The sequence below is a fragment of the Lipophrys pholis genome, assembly GCF_963383615.2.
Source record: "Lipophrys pholis genome assembly, chromosome: 22".
Taxonomy (NCBI): domain Eukaryota; kingdom Metazoa; phylum Chordata; class Actinopteri; order Blenniiformes; family Blenniidae; genus Lipophrys; species Lipophrys pholis.
In genome coordinates, this window is record NC_137644.1 from 16,940,655 (window position 1) to 16,963,535 (window position 22,881).

The window sequence follows — 22,881 nt, forward strand, 5'->3', positions numbered from 1 at the left end:
CGTTCACCCCGGGAGACCGAGCAGCGGAGAAACACTCGGGAAGAATTAAAGAGGGCGAGAAAAGACCGAAAAGGAAAGAGGGACCCTGAGCGCATCGGGAAGAGGAGGTTATATCTGATTATTGTGTGGCTGAATAAAGCACACCGAGGATTAGTGAGACAGAGAGACAAACGCAGAGCGAGGAAGATGATGAAGCGCAACATCTGGGACGAGTATTTCCCCCGCCGCCGTCCCGCTCTCTGGAGCTCGTTCACACCATTTGGCAAAATGTCATTGTGACAACACGAGGGCCGCGCAGCCATAAAGATGGGTAATGCCTGCTGTGATTAGCATAGCGTGTATACACACACACACACACACACACACACACACACACACACACACACACACACACACACACACACACACACACACACACACACACACACACACACACACACACACACACACACACACACACACACACACACACACACACACACACACACACACACACACACACACACACACACACACACACACACACACATCCACACACACGGGACACGGCGGTCACTGCATATCAATAGAAACAAGAGTTCCACAACAGTTCCTGCATCGTTTGGTATTTTATTCTCTGATCAGACGTTGTCACAAGTGTCGGTCTGGATGAAAACGGTAACACGCAAAAACAGTTAATAACGGATGCGGGGGAGAAACCGAAACGTGCAAATGCTTTTCTGTACATAGCGGCGTGTCAGGAGCGGGAAGAAGGGGAGTTATGAACAACAAAAAGGAGACGGACATCTACCAGGAGAACAGACCGAGTGTGTTGGAGTGAGTGGAGGTGGCTGGTGTCGTCCCGGTTAATCCTTATTGTCCGTCTTGGCGGGCCGAGCTCGGGCTCGCTGGCTCCTGCAGCCGGCCCCCCCTGTGGTGTCTCCAACGTGTCGAACAGTGTCACTTCTCTCGCGCCGAGGTAGACGCGATGGGAAAGGAGGAAGGGGAGGGGCGGTCCGGACTGAGGGGAAGCGGTGCTCGGTGCCTCTAGTCGGGTTTGGTTCTGGTTTGGTTCTCCGTGGGGGCGTGTCTGGGTGCTGACTCATTCCTCTCCTCCTCCAATCCGTCAAATCATTGGTAATCCTCCCACTGTAAGTTCTCTCGTCGCTCCTTCTCTCTCTCTCTCCACCTTTAGCCGCCAGTCTTCAACTTGTTCTGCAGGAAAAACAAAACAGGAGGCGCATAGAGGGAAATATTAAAACCGACAATCGGAGGGATGAGACGGACGGAGGGAGGGAGGGAGGGATGGAGGGTTGAGAGTATGATCAAAAAAATAAAAAATGAAGACGATGAAGTGAGTTGGAAGAGTGGAAAGAAAGGACCCGAGGGCACCGGATTCCATGTTCGTGATAAGTGCAACCACAAATCCCCGCCGCTCCCCGTCGATACCCATTTGAATCGGACGATTGCAGCAGACGCCACGGGGTGAAAACGGCCCGAGAGAGAACGAGTGTGAGGAGGGGATTAAAAAAGAAAAAAAAGAAAAAAAAAAGAAACAAGGGTCATAATGTAGACGGGATGTGAGAAAGAGGAATCTCTTCTTCCTCACTGACCACCTTAATAGCGGTGAGGCTTCTCAGACGACTCCATGTCACTTACAATCCTCCAAAGGAATCAGTGTTTATTTTCCGCACCATTGAACAAACCATGAAATGACTATCGATGGAAGCCGTTGCTCCGAGCGGCCGGCACATGGCAACGCCCGGGTTAAGACAAGGAACCCACTGAAGATAAAATCTCACAACAGTTTCAAGTTAATTTCACTTCATCTTGGTTGATCTGGCCAAAATTTCAATACCTTAAAAGATCCGGCAGTTTAATGTGAGAAATCCCAACATCTGAATTTCACAAATTTCATGTGGTTCAATGTGAATATATAAGTAAACAGAGATTGAAGTTTCTTTTGTTTTTATGCACTTTAAAAGCTCGGCATGACATATATAAGAAAAATGGAGATAATTCAATGTGGTTAATTTGGACCATGTGGCTGTTTTAGTTGTTTTTCTTGTTATTTTATCACAGTGATGCACATTATAGTCAATATAACGTTGAAGTCATGTTGCCTCTGCGTTGACATTGACTTCAAAGTCCAGTTTTTGTGGGATTCGCACGATATTTCCTATTTTTAGAGCGTGAGGAATATCTACTCTCATGTTCAGGCCCAGACAAACACAGTAGGTCTGCTCAAGACCGCATTTCTCCACAATATGCCAACGCTCGCAGCCTAAACGTCCACGGAGAGAGCTTTAAATAGGTCACATATTGGCTGTGACATGAATGGAGCCGCGTAAAATGCAGTCCCCGTGACAATTTCACTGTACTCTAACATTTAGACACTTTTATTCAGCGCCATTCATTCGCTATCACTTACATTCATTGGGCTGCTGAGTTAAGTGTCACAGCAAATCCTGGCCTCATGCCATGTTGTACAAAAACCAACGCCGACTGAATTTCACCGGCGTGTTGAACAGGTTTTAAATTTAAGAGAGAGAGAAAACACCGGTGTTGGATCACTGCTTGTTATCGGTGTAGCTCTTGTAGTGTTTTTATCAGGTGCGAAGCAAAGATGCCTGGGTGCATTTCTACAAGACTTAATGATCACTTTGGGCAGATTCAGGTTCTGCCTCTTATGTTAATGGGTGGAATTTAAGTAGAATTCATCAATATGAACATTGTGCATGGCTCAGCAAAAAGGAACACAGTGAAAACAAAGCCGTATATTATTTTATCCTGCTACTTTGCTTCCTTCTACAAAGAACTCAGGCTAATCTGAACATTTTTCTGACCTGCTGGCTTCTCGCTCTTCAAAACTCAAACCCATTATGTGAGTAAAGAGTCTTAATCACCACAGTTTCCAGCAGCAAGCAGCTAAATCAAAGCTAAATATATAAGCTGTGTCAACATTCAATGCTATGAATCGACGAAACGCACCACGAGGAGGATTTACGGAGGAGTGTGTTGGAGCAGTTTCATTTCAGGAGCCATGTGGAGGCACAAACGGGTATCTGGCTCGGCCCTTTGAGGGGAAGAGGAAGATGGAAGGGTCAGTGCAAAAAAAAAAAAATGAAGTGGAGAAGGAAAAGATAGGGAGCAAAAGGCAGTCATGCAGCGAGAATAAGAAATGAGGAGGCAAGGAGTGGATGGAGAGATTGGGTAGAGTGATAAACTCCTACTCAGAGACAGAGAAGGGGGGAGGAGGAAGAGGAAGACGAGACTTTATCTGTCCTTCGACTGCCTCTTTCCCGCCGTTTGCTATCAGACCTGTTAAGTGTTGAATGCATTAGAAATGTGACCAGGGATGAACGGATAGTGGACGGAGGGAGTGAAGGAGGGATGGCGGCGGGGCGAAGAGGGCACAAAAGAAAGCCAAAGTGGGTCTAAATGTTATCGCGGACTGTGGCGATAGGAAGGCTAATTATCGCCGATAAAGGCCGGCGGCCGGCGGCACCTCCGACTCGGCTCAGCCCAGTTGAGGGGGTCAATGTTGGAAAAGCGATATTTGCTTCCCGTCCTCATCACGTGGCATCTCGGACACGGCCGGTAATGGGAAGTTTTAACGGGAAAAATCGGAGAGAAAATTTGCCTTGAGGTATTTTATCAACGGTGCCACAGGGCGGGAGTGGATTACATCTCGCCTGTCGTCTCCGTGTGCAGTTTGCATGTTCTCTCTCTTTTCTTCCGGATCCCTTGTTTCCTCCCACAATCCAAAAACAGACATTTAAGGTTAATAGATGAGCGTCGGTGTAAATACCAGTGTGCGTTTGCGTCCATCGAAATAAAGGTAACAGAACTTTATAAAAAAAAAATCCGCTGCTATACTGTGCATGTGCACTGTGGTCATAGTGAACAGTTGAAGCGCAAAAAACGATTCGTTCTCATTTGAGACGTCGTCGTGCAAACGAGGCCTCGGGCAGCTGGGATCGGCTGCAGTCCGCCGCTACACATCGGAGGATGAGGCGGTAGAGACTGATGGATGCCTGGTGTCCCGTTAAACGTCTTCGGCGGAGGAGGGAAGAGGACCAGAGACGTCTGATAGAGGTCACGTTTCAACGCTCTGACCTCCGCGGGTCAAAGTCACGTCCTTTGACTCCCGCTCATAGAGCAGCTTCCTGCGGGCCTGTGATAAAGCTGTGTAAACATCCTAATCATGAAGCTGCATCAGCTCATATCAATCCTCCTCCGTTCCCCCTCCCCCGCTCGATTTTTTTGTCGGCTGTGTAATTCTGCATAATATTCCTTTAACGCCTTATCACAGAACTGTTTCTTTTTGCACCTAATGACTTTAAAAGCAAGTCTTAGACAGATAAGCGCAGACGAACAGGAGTGTGCCGTGATTGCTGCGGGGTGATAAACACAAGCGGATTACCATACCGTCTCAGACTTGCTTCCAAACAATTTATAAAGATCATAACGGCATCCGGCCCACGAACATACGCTCGCTGCGGAATCTCAACGGGGCTACAGGTAGCTCTCTTAAGCTACACGTACACATGATGAATAAAACATTGTGCCATATACATGATGTATAGCTTGAAAAAAAAATCGCACTGCATCTGACTTTCAGATCTCACACTAATACCCATGAGAGCAAGCGTCAAACACAAAACTCAGTTTCCGGGAAAACAATGCAACTGTAAGAGAAAACAAAAATCTAATAGAAAGGCTCTATGAATGCAAATCGAGTTTTTTGGGGGCGGGCGGCAGCAATGGTCTGGATGAGCCGTAATGCAAAACGAGAGAGGAGGAATCTGGTTAAAATCAACCTGAGTGACATTAGTTTTACCAAACAGTGTTTGACCGTGGGAGACACGGTAAAGGAAAACATTTGCAATTGACAATGAAAGGAGAAAGCACAGAAAGGACACGGATATCCAACCAGTAGCTGCTACTGCCTTGGTCTTATTACATTAAAACACACAAAGAGACAGTGAGGGGAACGCCTGTGTCAGCAGGTATTATGGAAATAGACCGCAAGGTTTAAGCGGCCTATTTAGAGTGAGCTTTATTCCGGCGCCAGTAACCCACTGGAAATTATATTCTCCTGTCTAAAAGCAAGAGGCTGGTGCATGTAAATGGATGCGAGAGTGAGTGAGTGAGTGTGTGTGTGCGTGTGTGTAGAGTGTGTGTATTAATTCATTTAGACATTTAAAAAGGGTACGGTTTCTCTGCTGGAGCGACTACACGTATCAATGAGCCCAATGGCGTATGCTGCAGCTAAAAGGCACATGGGACTACTCTGTAATACAAACACAGATTCCACTAAAATCTATACGAGCGGATTAGGAAGCACCAGAACTTACGTATCGTCTGTCCACGAAGGTGCATGCGCAAACTTCTTGTTCTTTCCAGGAGCAGGGGAAAAAAAAAGATTACGCGCATGTTTCAGTGTATTTTCTTTGTCATCCTTCTAACTGCATCCAGATGAAATTACATTTGGTAATTCAGTATGAGGAGATAACATATCAAGACTTTAATCCTTGAAGCATCATATGAGCATGTTGATGCATTTCAATAGACATGTCTTCAAAACACCATTTGCCTTTCAAATAACCTAGAATTTCTATCATTTCTAGTTTCATCATTATGTCAAATACTTTTTTTTTTTACACCTAATTTTGTTGGCTTCATACAATTCAGGTGCATAGAATCCTTTAACATAAGTGATTAAAGAATCTAAGTACAGTAGCAGGCCACATAGTAAAGTCAGTAAAATCCTTCTATTTCCCTACGTAAAACAAAATTCATTGTGTGATTTTGGCTAGATATTGGTTTAAAATCTGTGGCCTTATGCTGCGCGGTGGAAGGGATTCGTGGCCGTCAACAACCAACAGGAAAACATCAGAAAACGACGTGAAAGCAACACCGATGCTACACAGAAACAATACTTCGCCGGTTCCCAATGAGCTGCAAGTCTACTTCCCTGTTCGGATGTACCAAACATCCTTTTCTGTGTGTTGTCAAACTTCCCATCGTTTCTGGTATGAAGAGATTTAATGTGAATTTTCATCCGGGGAGGGAGTATTTAGCATTTGTGAGCCGTTACTTCTTCACACCCCTAGTGTGTAAAGGGCCTTAAGGAGGTTTTAATCATATTGACAACATCTGTATATGTAATTTTATGCAAAAAAAAAAAAAAAAAGGATGGAAGTGACGAGTGCAGCGAATCATGCGGGAGTGAGATAAGAAATACGCTAAAAGACAAATGGCTGAGATCAATAAATACGTACCTGTTTGTTATTGTTGACACACTGCAGGTAGAGAGCTGCTATGTTGGAGCAGTTAAGGGTTTTTCCACCGTTCTCTTTGTAGCATGCGAGGATCTGGCCCTGCAGGTCTCCGCACACAGGATACACTTCATATCTCCTGGGGGAGTGAGATAGAGGAGCAAAACGGTGTGAAAACAGGCAGGAAAAAAAAAACATGTTGAAGATCAGGATGGGGTGGGAGGATGAGGCAAGGAGAAACAAGGTGGAGGTGTGTATGGAGGAATGCATTTATTTGGATTTTCTTTATGTGTATACAAAATAAAACAAATATATATTCATCATTTTGATGACACTTATTTCCGTTGTGGTCCTAATTAAAAAAACAACAAAAACATAAAAAATATGAAATATGAAATAGTGACATTATAGTGAACAATTAAAAACACAAAATTGTACAAAAGTACGGTATACATTTTGAATAAATATATAAATACAAGTTCTACCTAAACAAATCTGTTGCACAAAATTATTCATCACAAATGTATATATAGATCCCAACATAAGTTATCACAGACCAATTAATCTTAAGACAAATGCCGAATGAAAGGTGAATACAAAATAAGAGAACACCATATTGGTTGACAAAATAAAACAAAAGAAAGCTCGGTTAGGTTACAAGATTTACATTTCAATAAGTTTTGCAATGTGTACAGTCTCCATACCCCCCCCCCCCCCCCCCCCCCCAAAAAAAACCCTGAAAAGATAATCAGCATTAATGTAATTGCTCCGAGGAAAGTCAAAGGTCAGTCCAGCCTCCACATGCCAATGTGTTTACTGCAACATAACAAATAGGCCAGAGGCTTTTCCAACAATGGCTTCACACACTGAAAAGAGAAATCCATCAGTGTCATGGGACCGTACTGACGAGAAGCTGCAGGTCGATGTGCGATGCAAATCGAGAGAAGAGCGTCAGCAGAACGTAGACATGCTCTACCTGCAACAATGCCAGGGTAATGGTGATGAGGTTTAAACTACCGGGCAGCTAACTATAACCGTGTGGTAAATCTTTTTTTCTTCTTCCTTGCCAATCAAAGCCCCTTTAAAAAGGACTCGCTGAAGAAACTATTGATCACTCCGCTGGGTATTAGGGAATCCATGCATTGATCCAGAATGGCTCCAAGGAAGTGTTGAAGCATTTACCAACCGGGTAGCTATTAGCTTTAAATAGAAAATTCCATCTTGCGACACACAAAAGAAAGGTGTTGTGGTTGTTGTGTGATTGCTAATATATCCGCCACACATCACTGTGCAAGCCCATGCTTGATACCTCCTCCTGCTTTACTGCTGCTACGATCCACACGAAGGCACTTCTGAAGACAGATGTTATGTTAAACTTCACTGCTTTCAAATGGTACTTCTTTTTTTTTTCTTCTGGTGTCGCCGTCTGCAAAAAAGTTTGATTCTTTTAGCCGATCCGAGCGGTGGGACGTCCCATCAGCACGGGTACCGTGCCTGCCTGTTAACTGCTTTTGTCTGTCTCTCCTCACACCCCATAAAAATCCATAATGGCGACACGTGCACATGCTTGGGCCATTATGCTAATGGTGGTGTCATCGTTTTACTCACACCAGTGCCCAGGACACTCCATCTGCCCCGCTAAACACGCCTCGCACGGGTGTGAAAGACAAAGAGATTTTCGCCCGTCAGCAACTCCGGAGATCTCAAAGGAGTATTGCAGGGGGGGTAAAGACGAGCCCCTGTAGGCTCAATCAGATGTTTGATTTGCCCCCCAGAGAGAGGAATTACCCCCCTGTTGGACACAAAGCGCAAGATTGGGCACATGGGTCATTAGACGGGGTGCAATGCAGCAGGAAGCTGGTGCAGTCGGGATGTGTACATGCGGGCGTCACCACACGGTCATATTTGTTAGGAGTGCTGCAGAAATCCATAGTCCTTGTCAGTGCCGGTCACTGACAATTTGAGTAAATATTGGTGGTGGTCCGTATACCTTTAAGGCAACACCAGCATGAGAGAGAATAATCAATACGGTCCATCCAGGACTGGGCACACTTGCTGATTAACGATTAATTTTTTTTTAAAGATCAGAACATTTCAGATGATAATGGCAGAGTGTAGTGGAGAATCTTTATTGGTGGTTAATTTAAAACCCCTCAGATGCCGGCTGTTCGTGGCATGGGTCAGCCTCATTTCATGCTTTATGCTGAGATCACATGCCCCTGGCGGTGTTTCTAATATCCACCATACAAACATGAGAGTGGTATCCATCGCTTTGTCTACTATGTTTCCTAAAATGTACGGCATGTCTACAATTTCTGGAGGATTCCAGTTCAGGAATAAACTCTGAATAAGACCTGACAGCTACCACTTTTAGGGGCAGACTGGAACATTATGCTGTTGGAAAAAGGTTCTGCATTTGTGGATCCATCAGGGAGGAATTCAGTCATTTGCTAGAAGGCATGACAAGGCCATTGCTCTGCGTCGGGGTATTGAGCGATGACAGCAGCGCGAGCAGAAATCTCTGCCTTCCTATTCCTATGGATCCTGGCGCTCATTTATTACACCGCCTATGGGCATCTACAGGGACGAGACGAGCCACATACACCCACTAATTACTTTCTTAAGCGTTTGCTTTAATGCCAGGTGCATCCTGCTGATACTAACCACGGTGTTTATCACCAGTAATGGCCTCTGAGAGCGAGCGAGAGAAACAACCACGGCGCGGAGGGAGGGTGGATAGAAATGAAGAGCATTTCTTGATGAGGAACTAAACAGCGCCACTTCTATTTTTGCTTGCTCTCCGGTTCCCTCTGAGGGGAGAGGGGCCGAGACGATGGTTGAGTTAATCACGGAGACAATAACACTGTCACACACACTCTGCGGCGGCACGCCGTATCCTCCATCATCTATCATTAAGATTAACGTTAAATTTCTGCTTCCAGCAGGACAAAGCCGGTTAGGAACGACTACAAGCTGCCCTCCTTCCTCTTAAGTTTTACATTCAAATGCCCTCAGGTCATTTACGATGGTGCGTCGGCTATAATGTCAACGGACATGCTATGCCCTGCAAGATTCAGTCGAGGTCACGTACCATTGTATAAAACTTATCTGAAAAGAAAACCTTTTTGTTTTTCAGGCCAGTCTGTGGCTTCAGGTAACTGTCAATTGTTTTCATTTTTGTTAAAACAACTGCAGAGCAAACAAGAAGGGGGTGCTGTCGGTGCTTGTGTTTTAACTGCAATTAATGATCACAACAAGAGTACATCAAATGCCTCAAAAACAAAAGAAAGAAAGAAAGATTAAGTTCTTCCAACAGGTTAAACTATCAGCAGTTTAGAGCAGCGATGTAGGAACACAGCAGTCTTCCACTGTGGGAATCGCAGAGTATCATTATAAATATAGTCTCAAAAACTATGAATCATGCAGTTCCCATGTAACACGAGAAGCAGGACGCTCATAAACAGGGCCACTGCATGAAATTCCCAAAGCAAAACTTCTTATTAATTGTGGTTAAGTGAAGTAAGGGAAATGAAAAAGGGACAGAAGGCCCGAGGCATGGTGGTATTTTGAGTTTTAACGGGATGGAGTATTTTTGGATTATGGGTCATACCATGTTGAACCAACAGCTTTCAGGGAACCGAACAAGACTGACCATCTTGGATTTGCTCCATATTTTGCTATGACGTCAAAAAAGCCCCAAAATGTGAGCATTTTAAACTGCTTCGTTGTTATGAAGTGTTATGAAGTGAAATAGCCACAGACAATGGAACGTCAATGTTTCAAAGCTTGTTAGAACTCACCAAGAGATGCACGTTCACAACCAATGAATAATCACAAAAGTGCTCCAATTTCAGAAAATGATGACTTCCAGAGGCTTTTAAAAAGAAAATTCACCAGATCTCTATGCAATCTAAGTTTTGTATGTCACACTACTGCCTCAATGCCACTTAACGCAGATAAACAAGCAAACTTACTTGTCAGTTATTTCTACATATTAGCGAAAAACTTAAAAGAAAATGCCAGAACGTGAAATCTATCTGATTATATATATATATATATATATTTTATTTTTTTTTTTAATTTGGCAGGCTATACATCTAGCCATTATCAATAAATGTCAAACATCCTGCCATTTTCTCTGTTCCTTTTTCAGCAAATACGTCTTATCTTTTATTTCTTGTTCCCTAGAGGTTCATGGGATATTTAATAAAAACTCCTTGTGGTAGGAGACAGTGAAATAAATCGAGTTATGAGCCCAGATACAGTTGGTGTGTGAGCATAGGCATGTGTGCTGCTCCCATGCACCCCGGGGACAGTAAATCTAAACAGTCATATATTGGGTCTCGAACTGTGTCATCAGTAGCAGTAAAGGTCTCTATAACAACAGTTTTTTTTTTTTTTTTTAAACCAACCCCCAACACAAACACAACCCCTATAGCCTTGATCCACTGATAGAGGCAAGAATGAAAGGGAGGGATGCGGCTGGTTGAGATATCTACATTACAGTTTCTCTGCTTTGTGTCATAAATCACACAAAGAAAAAAGAGGGGCGGCGAAAGGACAGCGGACAGCAAGGGTGAGGATCCTGAAGATGTGTTATTAAAGAAACTGAGAAAAAGATGTCCAGTGTGTATTTGCGAGGCTCCTGGAAAAAGAGAGTGGAAAGAATGGCACAGATGAGACGTGTCGGAGAAGCTAAGGGAAAGTCTATTGTGAAGTTTTCTCCTCAAGGAGCGAAGAAAAGGGTTTGAGGGGCAGGAGTGATGTGGGGAAGTGAACGTGTCCCACTTAACATGTAATAAAGCAGAACAGATCACCTGCTCGCTGCCTCTCACTGTCCGTCTCTCCTCAAGGTGTCCCTATATCATTTAATACAATCCCCCCCTTTTTTTTCCTCTCACCGCACAAGTCAGCACATTTCCCACGGAGGCGACGTATTCCGATAGCTTTACGGCTAAAGGCGACATTCCTCAAATAACATATTGACTGCAAGTTGGGGGACATATTGAGATGGATGTCTGGATTTCCATATAATATGCATGTATTATGCCGATAGACGTCACGAGGAAGGAACGGGATCCAGTCCATTTTTCAAAAGCAACATATATCGACCACGACTGCCATCTGCTGCAGCTGTGCAATAAAATGACATTCATAGATCTCCGTTACCGATACGGCACGCTTCAATAGCCCAACAAAGTGCGGGACACACGTGGAAACAGGTACATTCATCTGTCATAATTTCGCGATAAACTCTACCTCTGAACCGAGGGATGGGAGGGAGAACGTGGGGACGTGAAGAGGTGCAGACAAACAGGAAGACACTGAAGGATGCCCGCTCCGGCAGTGAATAACATTAAACTGTCTCCTGGAGAAATGGCCATTGATTGCACAAAATGACTACGGAGGATTGTTGTAAAAGTTTTCCTCTCAGCGGCGGCATGAGCTACTACTTTCACCTCGCGACATCTTAAATCCAGAACGAGGGGGGACAGAGCGTGAAACAAAACTGACTGAGTGGTAATTGGCAATAAAATGTCAGGCGGAGCGAAAAATGAGCAGATACAGTTAAACTTAAAACTGCTCAGAGTTCTGCAACGGCAGCGGTGCTCATCAGTCAATAGCAGAATAATCAATGGCAAATTATTAAGATTTCTTTTTTTTTTTTAAAGAAGTGTTGATTATTCAAACCCCGCCACACTACTCATACCAAGAACAGTGAGTTTAATCACAATGTCAGTGCAGAAAATTGTACTGATTAGCAAGAGCGGCCTTCAAGATATCAAGTTCCTAACATTTCAAAGACAATCAAGACGTGGAAACCGCTGATATAGACACTAACTTGAGCCAAGTTGAAATGATAAAGAGAATAGGACTGAAAGAAATGTTGCTAAAAACACAAACACATTTCGGAGTCAAAACGGTTAAAACCACTAATAAAACAACTGTTAACGCAACAACTTACAGTGGAGAAGTGAAAACTAATTTGTTGTTTGAAGAGAAAAACCCTTATATTTTCAGGGTTAGCTGGGTGGAGTTAAAACTGATCATTGAAGTATCGTCAACTTTTGAGTCAAAGTGTCTTAACATTGATCTGAGGGAGTTAAAAATGTCAAATATAGTTTTATATTGGGGCGAAAAAAAAGGTTACAAATCCTGGGGTTGACGGTGTAAAACCTATTAAATACAGTGGAGGACAACTACTATATTTACTTTGTGATTTTCTAAAAGATTTGAAACTCTAAACTCCAAGCTTCTGATAAAGATCTTTATAAATGCTTGATTTTAGAGACACATTTTCATAGAATTTTCTCGTTATGTACAAATCATCTTACGATTTAAATTTAGGTTTTAAAGTCGAAAGAGAGCATAGATAACATGTTTCACGCAAATTCACAAGGAACACATGCTGTAGCTCCACCGAAAGTATGGATTACTCTCTCCTGCGAGCAGATTGAGTTCCTAATCACCGCGTTGTCTATTTATCCTCATTTTGGTCCACTCAGGGGTTAACAGGGTTAAGGGGCCGGTGACGGCCGCCCCTTGAAAAGCCCTCATGTTCTCTCTAGTTAAGGCGGGCGTCAGTAATAAGGGAAGCAAATAAATACAAATGATCCAGTTAGGGAGAAAAATGACACACATTTGGCTCACGCTGCTTTTTAAAAGCAGACCTGAGTGACCCCCTGTAGTGAAATCCATCAGCTTGGATAAGAGATGGAACGAGAGAGAGGGAGGGAGAGAGAGAGAGAGAGAGAGACAGGGAGAGGGGACGAGACGCCGAGAGGTTCGGGGTATGAAAGACCGCCAACAGATTGGAGAGGGAGCCTGAATGAGTGAAGCAGAGGCAGACAATAACGAAGAGCGAGTGAGTGAAAGAGATTTAAATTAAGACGGAAAACACTGTTCCCGGGTTAAGTGAGCACTGAGGGAGACGGGGAGGGATGAGGGGATGAGAGGAAAACCAAGGGGAGCGCGCCCTCTTTGACCCTCCTTATAAGACACTGACATTCTGAAATGTCTAAAAAAAAAAAACATGCATCAGAAATTACATGAAAAATGTCCGTAAGTGTCTGAAGTTCCTTGTCGTCGTATCGTATTCACAAAAACACATAAATCCTACATGGGGGGGGGGGGGGGGGGGGGGGGGGGGGGAAGAAAAGTTGTGAGTGGCTTTCCCAACCATTTTCAGGGGTGCAGAGTTACTAAATCTAAAAAAGTGTGTAGATTATTGTGTGTGTGTGTGTGTGTGTGTGTGTGTGTGTGTGTGTGTGTGTGTGTGTGCGCACCCACGCAGGGCCCTCGGATTGTGTGTGCTTTTTACAGCTGGCACAGAGAAGCTCTTAAGACCAGGAGAGGAGCTTTTAAAGCAGTTATTGACTTCTGTCTCCTCAGCTGACCACCATCTTGTTCCCTGTGCCCGGGTTGCCTAGCTACTGCATGGTGCTTCGCCCTCACCTGACAGAGGGTAAGCATGCAGCTCAGCGACGACTACTTCACAGGAGCAAGACAGAAACCCCCCCCCCCCCCCACAAAAACACTTCAATACCTCCAAGTTAAGCACTTTGCAATTATCTCTCTCCTAAATTAATTCCTGTCATTTTTGTTTAATTAAATGTGCAGCTTGGTGCAATTAAACATCGATAAATCATTACTTCGTTAATTTTGGGACATCAGTATTATCCCTTCCACAAACAGGAGAACTGCCAAGAAAATGGAAAGCTTCTATCTGCCTCGGCACCTTATTTACATCTTGAAGCAGCAGGGCGGATTTTGCAGGAGACGTGCTGGATTTTCTCCAGCGTGTTTTTATCCTTTTCAGTGCAATAAACCAAAGGACTCAATGCAGCAGTACAGCAAAGCTTTGTGGAAGGCGCTTCCGTTGAATCGCATTAGGCTGCGCAAAAAGACTCGGTGACGTTTGGTTAAATGTAAGAAACACTACGGACTAATTTTGACAACTAGAGCTACACTCGGTAGAGCGCAGACCTTCGCCAACGCCATGTTTGTTTGCGGAACCAAGTTAGCATCGCTGGTATGATAGCCATTAGCTCATATCGACGCTCACTAGGTAGATCAGGTAGCAACAGCACTGTGCGAAACACTGAACAGGGAGCATCTCCATGGCAACTGAGCTCCTCTGATCGCCTCCATGAGGTGCCTCTCACATCCGCTTTGTATGAGAATGTTTTTCGCAGTTTTAGGGGATTTATTCGTCGTTAACGTCCCGAAATCAAACAGATTGGTCCTTGGATGATGACAAACCAACCCTGAAAATTCCATGCAATTCATGTGAGTATTTTTTGCGAAAAGTTGGTAAAATACATACAAACATACAAACCAATGATTAAATACACGCAGATGAAAACATCTTGGCCAAACATCATTGGCAAAGGTAATAACATACTTGTTTTTAAATGAAAAAATCTAATGTTTAAGTTGTTTATTGTCAAGTTTTTCTGGTTGGAAGAGGTCGGACGAGGGTCAAGTGTGAGTGGGTTTTACCTTCTCCCACACCTCACCGAGTGGCAGGTATGGTCTCCTGTCCGAGGCCGTGCAGCACAGCAGTGTTGTGAAGAAAAGCAATGATCCATTAACATTCAACAAGTTTTGCTCCACTCCTCCTCATTCCGCCCTTGCGTGTGTGTGTGCGAGGACTGCGGCTGCTGTTTTTGCCGACTGGATTAAAAAAAATAACAAAATTTAAAAAGATTTATGCAGGCAAAGGGAGTGAGCCTGTAGCACCAGGGACGAGAGGAGACGAGTGACAGTGAAGCGACACATTAAAATAAGATTTTTACTGTTGATGACGGACTGTATGGGCCAAAATAAGAAAATGTTTGGCTAGCATGCACGCGCAATGAAAGCAGAGGAATACATCATGACGCCACAAATGAGATTACTTAAAGTGAACTGTAAGGGAATAGTAGATCTTCTGCGTGTCTTCAACCACGGACAGGAAGTCAGCACACGTCTGTTTCATCTGTTTAAATGGAGCCACATTTTTAAAGAACATGCATTAGTGGAATGTAGGTGGAAGCTTCTCTCAAACCCAGAAGCAAAACAAAGATTTGGAAATGTTTGCATGATGGGCTCAAATGACACAGTAAGCTCTGCTGCTCATCCCGCAAATGCATATTTCTTATAAATATGGCAGGATGTAAGGGGGTTCGGTCAGGCCTACCAATGGAATTCAGATTTATATACCTTGTTACAACAAAGGCAGAAAAAAAACACATTTTTGTTGCAATATTTTTACTGTTACAATGTTGGGTATTCAAATTACCGTAATTTCCAAGCTATGAATATAAGCCGCACCTGAATATAAGCCGCACCCACCATATTTAAAAAGAAAAAAAAAAAGCCGCACTTGGCTATAAGCTGCAAGTGTCCACGTTGTAAAGACACGAATTTCACTGAGGTATTTTTTGTTTATTTATAAGTTTTTTTGTTTTTTTTTAAACAATGATTAACCGGAAATTCAACCAGACCAATAAAAACAGTTTCATTGGTCTACTGTGACCTGTTGGGAAGTTTCATTGGTCTGATGTGACGAGGCTAAATGTATTGGCGGCATGAAGCTCGTTAACCTGTAAAAACTCATAAATGTCATTGTTTAGGCCTCAAGGTTCCAAGTGTGTGAAGAAAGTAGTGGTTTATAGTCTGGAAATGACGGTATATTTGGTGTCGAACAATGAATTACTTTGAGAAAAGTCCTTTTTTTTTTTCATGTCAAGACTTAAAGAATTAATTCTTATGCTTTCTTGTTGAGGCTGATGTTAAATATCAAGAACCCAGAATTGCATACTGACATGCAGCGCGTCATTTAAAGAGAGAGGAGCTGAAATATCTTGTTTCAGGCAGAAGGCGAAGTAAAGAGCAGCATAAACGAGCGATACAAGAGTAAAAACATATTTGTTTGAGTGACGTTATTCATGTTTATTTCTGAGATCAGTCAGGTTGTTAAAAAATGATTACCAATACAGTAGGAGCAATGTTTTCCCTCGTAATGTTTTTCTACGGACCTGGAGAACTACCAACTTATTTTATGGTAATTTGGACACTAAAGAGAAGTTACCTATCACTAAATCTGTGTTGCTCATAAGACTTGTGGGTCAATTCTTTTCCTCACAATGTTTTCACTCATGACAAACAGACACTGTTCAGCCCAAATACCATTTCTTGAAAAATGAGCATGATTGTTACACTTTAACATAACACAGCCTTGTCAGTCCAAACCTCTTCTCCATTATGTGATGTCTCCAGCCCATCGGGACGCCGAACAAACAGACAGAGACCAGCCTCAACAAAGAAGTCCAAAGCCCCGTCAAAGGTTAGCTCTGACAGGGGGATTAGGCCTGCGCCGCCGCGCTTTCATTCCATCTTTTCGAATAATCACACATCTATCATTCCCCTCTACGCCTGTCACCTTACATATCAAACTTAAGCCCCGTCGGGGGTCACTGTAGCCGACGGACGTCCACATTCACCTGGCACACGTGTGTCCGTGAGCGCCTCCATAAATGCGCTCATCCGCAAGCGCCCTTACATGCATGTAGCACAGTAAAGGTCACACGTTCAGAGGTGGACAGTGTGATAACGCATCAGGCTCGGATAAACAACCAGCGGTGAGCGTGGCAGCATATAAATCAAGACGCACACAGATAGTCTCCTTTCCACTCCTATCTACAGCGGGTGTCATGGGGAAAGCTTTGATCGCATGTGTTGGTGTTCAAAAGATATTTGTGGTTATTGTATATCGGAAGAAAAAACGTAATTTCTAGGTTTGACCTCTCGCTTATGATGAAGAGACAAGAGGAGCTTATTCTCAGTTTTATTTCATGGCACATCAATTATATTCACCTCACAACAGTGTCGTTCTGCTCTCACGTTTGAAAATCTAAGAGAAATTCTGAAACTCCAGATGTACACATACTGTCGTTCCATTTATAGATATACGAGTGTGTGATGGTAGGTGTGTGTGTGTGTGTGTGGATGTAATGAGGTCAAAGTGATGCAGTAGCGTTCCGGTTGGGAGCGCTCCATCATTCTGGGAAAACTCTGGCGGGAATACTGCGGGAGAACGACGAGGAACAGCTGTACTGCACACATTCGCAAACACACGGCCTCATATTGCACACAAACACTCGCCGCTCCCTCCCCTGAGCCTCCACCTCTCTCGCTTTAATTCATTTCTTTCAACATCGCAAAGGAAAAGGACCACGGCGCGCCACCGCAATGGATGGCGCACGTGTGCCTTGGCTACCTGCTGAAACCTATTTGTACCACTTTTGAGAATTACACGGTTAACTTGGGTGTAACACAATCTGTAATGAAATTCACTTAATAGAGGAAACATTATTACTCCTTGTTGAGCGGAGATAGCGGTAATAGTCATTTTGATGTTGCCGTAATTCAATTGAATTTATTTTGCTCACAATATCTGGTCATGAACCAATCGTTTTAATTTCAAATCCTATTTTAAACCAAGGTAATTATTCCTGGTGCTCGCTATCAGAAAGAATCGATTAAAAAAAACAACAAACCTGCATGAAAAAGAGAGATACAGTAGTTTAAAATCTATTTTTTCAAATCATATTTTGAATCTGCATCTTTATCTTGGTGACCCGGGTTTGACTTGTAAAGGTAAAATCTAAGTGCATATATTCATTTTCTTAATTTCAAAAAGGATGAAGTTTTCTGTTAACCTCACCACTACCCTTTGTAAAATATCCTACATAGGTATATATTAGGCTGTTATAACTCATGACAGACAGCTCCGTCTGGTCCCTCATATCTCTTCTATTATAATAAACTGCAGCCTAATATCTGCCCTGACACTCTTTATAGTGACACTGACATGAGCTGAAGTGGGGAAATGAAGACATCCTAAGAAAGATGTCGTCTCAGACACTTTATAACCCTCCCACATTAACATAACAAATGGTAATTCTATCAAGTATGGATAAGGAATCAGCCTTCTTTTTTCTTTTTAATCTCAAGGGGACATTTTTAACTACGAGGAAATCAAAAGCCTCCGTGAGACAAAAAATATTTCCTCTTATTACTCAACAGAGGGCAGAGATAGGATCTTATCTCCGAAGGGTCTCCGTCATGAGAGACACAGCTTTGAAGAAAGATGCTGTTCAGCAATGAAAGCATAGAAACATCCACCATCAGGCATGAACTCGCAGACAAAAACAAGGAGGGGCAAAACACTCCCTGTTAAATGCAATTAACCCTTTGTTCTGATCCCCTCAATGCATCCCTGCTCCCGTCTTGTAACGCCAGACCTTCCCGCCATTTCATTAACACACACACACACAACTATGCACGCGTGGACACAGATCTCCACCATTGTAATCCAGTCCCAACTCTGCTAATGCATCTCCTATAATCAAATCCACCAATCACTGCTTTCTGTGGGTCACATGACTGCCTGCACATTAGCCCAGTGTTCGCTTGCAGTTAGCGCTGTCATTCTGCGCTAATGTTATTCCACGGTGCTTTTTTTTTTTTTTTTTTTTTTTCTTTAATGTGATTTGGGAAGTCTCTTCTCTGGCTTCCACAAGTCTCGCGCTAAACCCCTGGTGGGCTAGGCTAATCACTTTCCAGCATTTCTGAGGGAGACAATGATCCCAGTGTTAGCGCCGGCTAATGACGAGCTAACACAATCAGCCGAGCCTCCCCGGAGGAGCGCTCAGAGCCGGGGCCGGTCCTGCCCCACCTCCTGCAGGCTCCTCATCCACTTTCTCCACATTACTATGGAGCCTAATGGCCTCTTATTAAAAAGACAGATGGAACGCGGGCGGGTCGGGATTCTGCATCCTCTTGAGTTACATATACGCTACATCCATCACAGCTCGGATGCTTAACGTTACCTGATTGATGACTTTTTTTTTTTCTTTGCCTGCAAGGTTTGTCTTGTAACTTATAAGACATATGGTATTATATACTGTACGCAGAGAGACGATTGTACTGCACATACAATGGTTTTTTAGACATAAAAACCAAAAGGATTAAAAAGAATTAAAAATTTGAGTCTTATTTTTGCAGCGGAGGCCTAATCTGTAAGACTTGTCGTGAAAACGCAGCTAATTTCATAAAGAATGGAATTATTAAACCACTGATTGAAATAAATATAACTCCTCCTCCGACAAATAACAAAAGAGCACAAGTGTTATCAGCTCTGATCTGTATGCAGTCGCTGTTATTAGTCAACCACAACATCAGCTAAAAGGGTCATGCTAATGTGATTCTGATTGAAAGATGTAGGTTAGATTGTGGCCAGCATAATTCAATAGCACATTCACTGCTCCACTGAGACTGATAACCTTTAGTGAAGACGCCATTTTACAGAAAATACAACAAGATCACAACAATAAAAACTTACCAGAAACAATAATACAATGTAGTGTCAGCACGAGGCATCCACTTCATTAAAAAGAAATAAATACATTTGGGGTATTCAAAACAAAAATGATAATATAATCCCTGCAGAAAACAGGTAATAAAAGAAACTAGTCACTGTTTTTATATTCTTTACTTTTGTTTTTCAGGGGTACAAAGGACTTAAGATTGAATACTTTAATCTTTTTTTTTCTTAAATACAAGCCTTTGGGGATTTTTCTTTTTAAAATATAAGTGCTTATCCAGATGTTGCTTCATGTAGTTTTTAAAGTGGATTTTTCAGAATAAAATGACATCACTCCTCTTCCTTTTTAGACAAGTTTATCATTTGTGTGCATATGTTTTATATATATAGTGGATTTGTAGTGATACGTGTACATAACAAATGTGTTTGATTGTGTAAAAACTTATGATTTATATGTCCAAAATAAAGATTATTACAAATAAACCTTCCTGCAATTGTGTGTGCCGTCCTTTCTGCCAAGTAGACACACGTTTTTATCAGGTTTTCTCTGCCTGTCAGATCTGATCCACAGACCTCTAACTATAATATCTTCATAACCTTTCATAGTGTTAAATAAAAGTCGTAAGTGCCCCAATATCTTTTTTTTCTCTCCTTTGAAATGTATTAATTATGTACATTTTCAGATCATCAGTCAGTTGCTCATTTATGCTCATAATTGCGGAGTGTTACCAGATGAAGCTTAATCACCATTAGTGTTGTTTTTAAATTAATGATCTACCTCGAGTGCGTCGTGTGGAAACATACCTGAATTTGGCGTTCACGTCATCGGCGGCTCTATGGTAGTTCTCAGTGGTGACCTTGTAGAACCGAGCGCTCTGCGGGAAGAGACGGAGAAAGGGTGGTGAGCTCTGGAGATGGGTGGAAAACTTTCACAGAGCTTTTTGGGCAAAAGAACACATTTCAGCGGAGTGATGCTTCCTTACAGTTCAGATGTGATATTGTTGTACACTGGGTGCAGTCACACACACTTACACGGCGCTGCCTCGTCTCTCAAACTTCATTAAAATCTAATAGAGATGGATAGTGTGGGCACAGGTCACTGCTGGGTTTATTGTCCAACACAGAAGCTAACTGTAATATATAGATCGAATGGAAGGGGAGAATATGTTTGCAGAATTGAGGACCGCGAGAGTTTGGCGGGAGGGAAAAAAAAATAAAAATCCCATATTGTAGTTTGTGTGCTGTACACTTCTGCCTGCGTCTGCTTGTGCTTCTCCTCTCACAAAAGACTGCTGTAATAACAGACAGCAATCCTGTAGGGCCACGGGGTCGCTAGTCAACAATGTACAGGCCAACAGTCATAATCCCCCAGTGACCCGTAGCAAATGAACCCATCGCAGGAACACTCAACCTAAATTACCTCCTCAAACAGAGCCATATAACCTGGCTCCTCGACCATTTATACAAGCCCGGGAAGATCCGTCTTGTCAGCCCTTAGTGGCTGTTATGCACATTTATAATCCAATTGTGAGAGGTTGTAAAATGTGATGGATAGTTTGATTGAGAGTTGTATGAGGTTTGATCGAGAGTTATGTCTGCGAGGACAGAGATTTTTTATTTATTTATTTTTTCCTGTGGAGAGCTTCAGGTTAAAAATAGTAAAATTTGCACCGATGCGGTCTCCATGAAAGTGTCATTCACAAACAATTAAAAATAGTTCCCTCCACACTGGACAGATTTCAGGTGTTGTTGCCCGTTTGGTCGATTTTACTGAATGACTCAGTTCTGCAATCAGCAACTAATCAAACTTCCAAATGGGCAAAACCACAAGCAGATATTCTCTGAAGACAGAAAAAATTTAATTTTTTAGTCTTATGCAACAACATTCAGCGAAACAGCTAAAATGCGTTTGAACATAATTTTGAAATCACCCAGTCACATTTCTGCCACCAACTTTTTTCAAGCATGCAGACGGTCACATCTGCTCAGAGACACTGAAAACACCAGTTTTTCAAAAGCGGCTCCCGAAGCAGAACTTTGTGAAAATGCTCCGACTCCACTCTGTGTTAGTGTAATTGCCATTGTTTATGTTTATGGCGTACTGTTCTCTGCACGCAATATGTGGTTTCATTACAAAAATGAGCTGAAGCATTAACTCGTGGTCGGGCATCCAAACTTTACATCATTTTCAAAACGTTTTCGTGTAAATGCTGAAACAAAAACAATGCGTTTTCACTTGGAACCTTGCAAGCAGGGCCTTAAAGGACTTTGAACATGACAGTGGTTCAGAGTACTGTTCAAACTGCTGATATTTAGGATTTTCATGCAAAATCATCTTATGTGCTCAGAGAAAGGTTTGAGAAAGGGAATATATCCGGTGAGCAGCAGCTTTCCGAGTAAAGATTGATCACTGATACCACCGATAAGAGTCGAGCAAGTACCGCAAATACAGAAAACCACCTCCAGCGTGTCAAATCTTGAAGCACATGGGCGTATAGCCGCAGAAGACCACACACGTCTGGCAGATGGGAACAAGAAATAGCAGCGATAGTTTACTCAACCTCACAAAATGTGTGCGACATTGTCTGGCCTGTGGGCTCGATTCACGAAACCACATTCGGAAAATAGGGTACAAATCGGGCATAAATAAGACAGAAATACAACGTTAATGGCTCTTGGAGTGGATTAGCGAGGGCAATATGTTCTTGGCACACTTAAGGGCTTTTAGGACTAAATGGGAATTTAGTTTTAACTCCACTGCTGACCATGTGCATCCCTTTATCAAGACTGTTTATTCAGCTTGAAGTACCCAGAAGAATAACACAATAGATAATTCAACAGATGTCCAAAAAGCTGCAGTTATCTGTATCAGGCTTTGTGAACAGGACAGTGAGTTCACTGGTTTAAAAGGCCTTCAAAGTCAGATGATCTTAATGTCACAGTGACACTATTCAATTGCAGTGGAACAGGAGCTGCAACAAGTATAGATATATATATATAGATCAATTCCTTTCAAGATGTCAGCACGTCGTTAAATTTATTCTAAAATAATAACTCAAGGCAGTACGAAAGGTGAAGAGGAGGGATGAAAAAATAATAATACTGACCAGCATTAAAGCTCCTGGGCACATAAATCTTGCTTGCATAAATTACAGACAATAAATGTGACATATGAGTCACAGATAAAAGTGACAAATTTGAGTCTCTTGCTGCTATCTGATCTGACTTAACCTCAGCGGGGAAGAC

General features: G+C 42.8%; 1 protein-coding gene across 4 annotated transcripts in view; it reads right to left on the reverse strand.

The window, feature by feature from the left end:
* Positions 1 to 590: 590 nt before the first annotated feature.
* chchd3a (coiled-coil-helix-coiled-coil-helix domain containing 3a) overlaps positions 591 to 22,881 on the reverse strand; it is a 74,188-nt gene continuing 51,897 nt past the window's right edge. For 2 of the 4 annotated variants that reach the window (XM_080492358.1, XM_080492356.1), the window contains 4 exons: positions 20,440 to 20,510; positions 6,267 to 6,402; positions 5,340 to 5,380; positions 592 to 1,194 (listed from right to left, as the gene is read on the reverse strand). In XM_080492358.1, the coding sequence (XP_080348484.1) occupies positions 1,185 to 1,194; positions 5,340 to 5,380; positions 6,267 to 6,402; positions 20,440 to 20,510 (258 nt within the window). In that variant the 3' untranslated portion in view covers positions 592 to 1,184. Of the gene's footprint in view, positions 1,195 to 5,339; positions 5,381 to 6,266; positions 6,403 to 20,439; positions 20,511 to 22,881 lie in introns of all 4 variants that reach the window. The other 2 variants (XM_080492359.1, XM_080492357.1) reach the window with 2 other exon arrangements.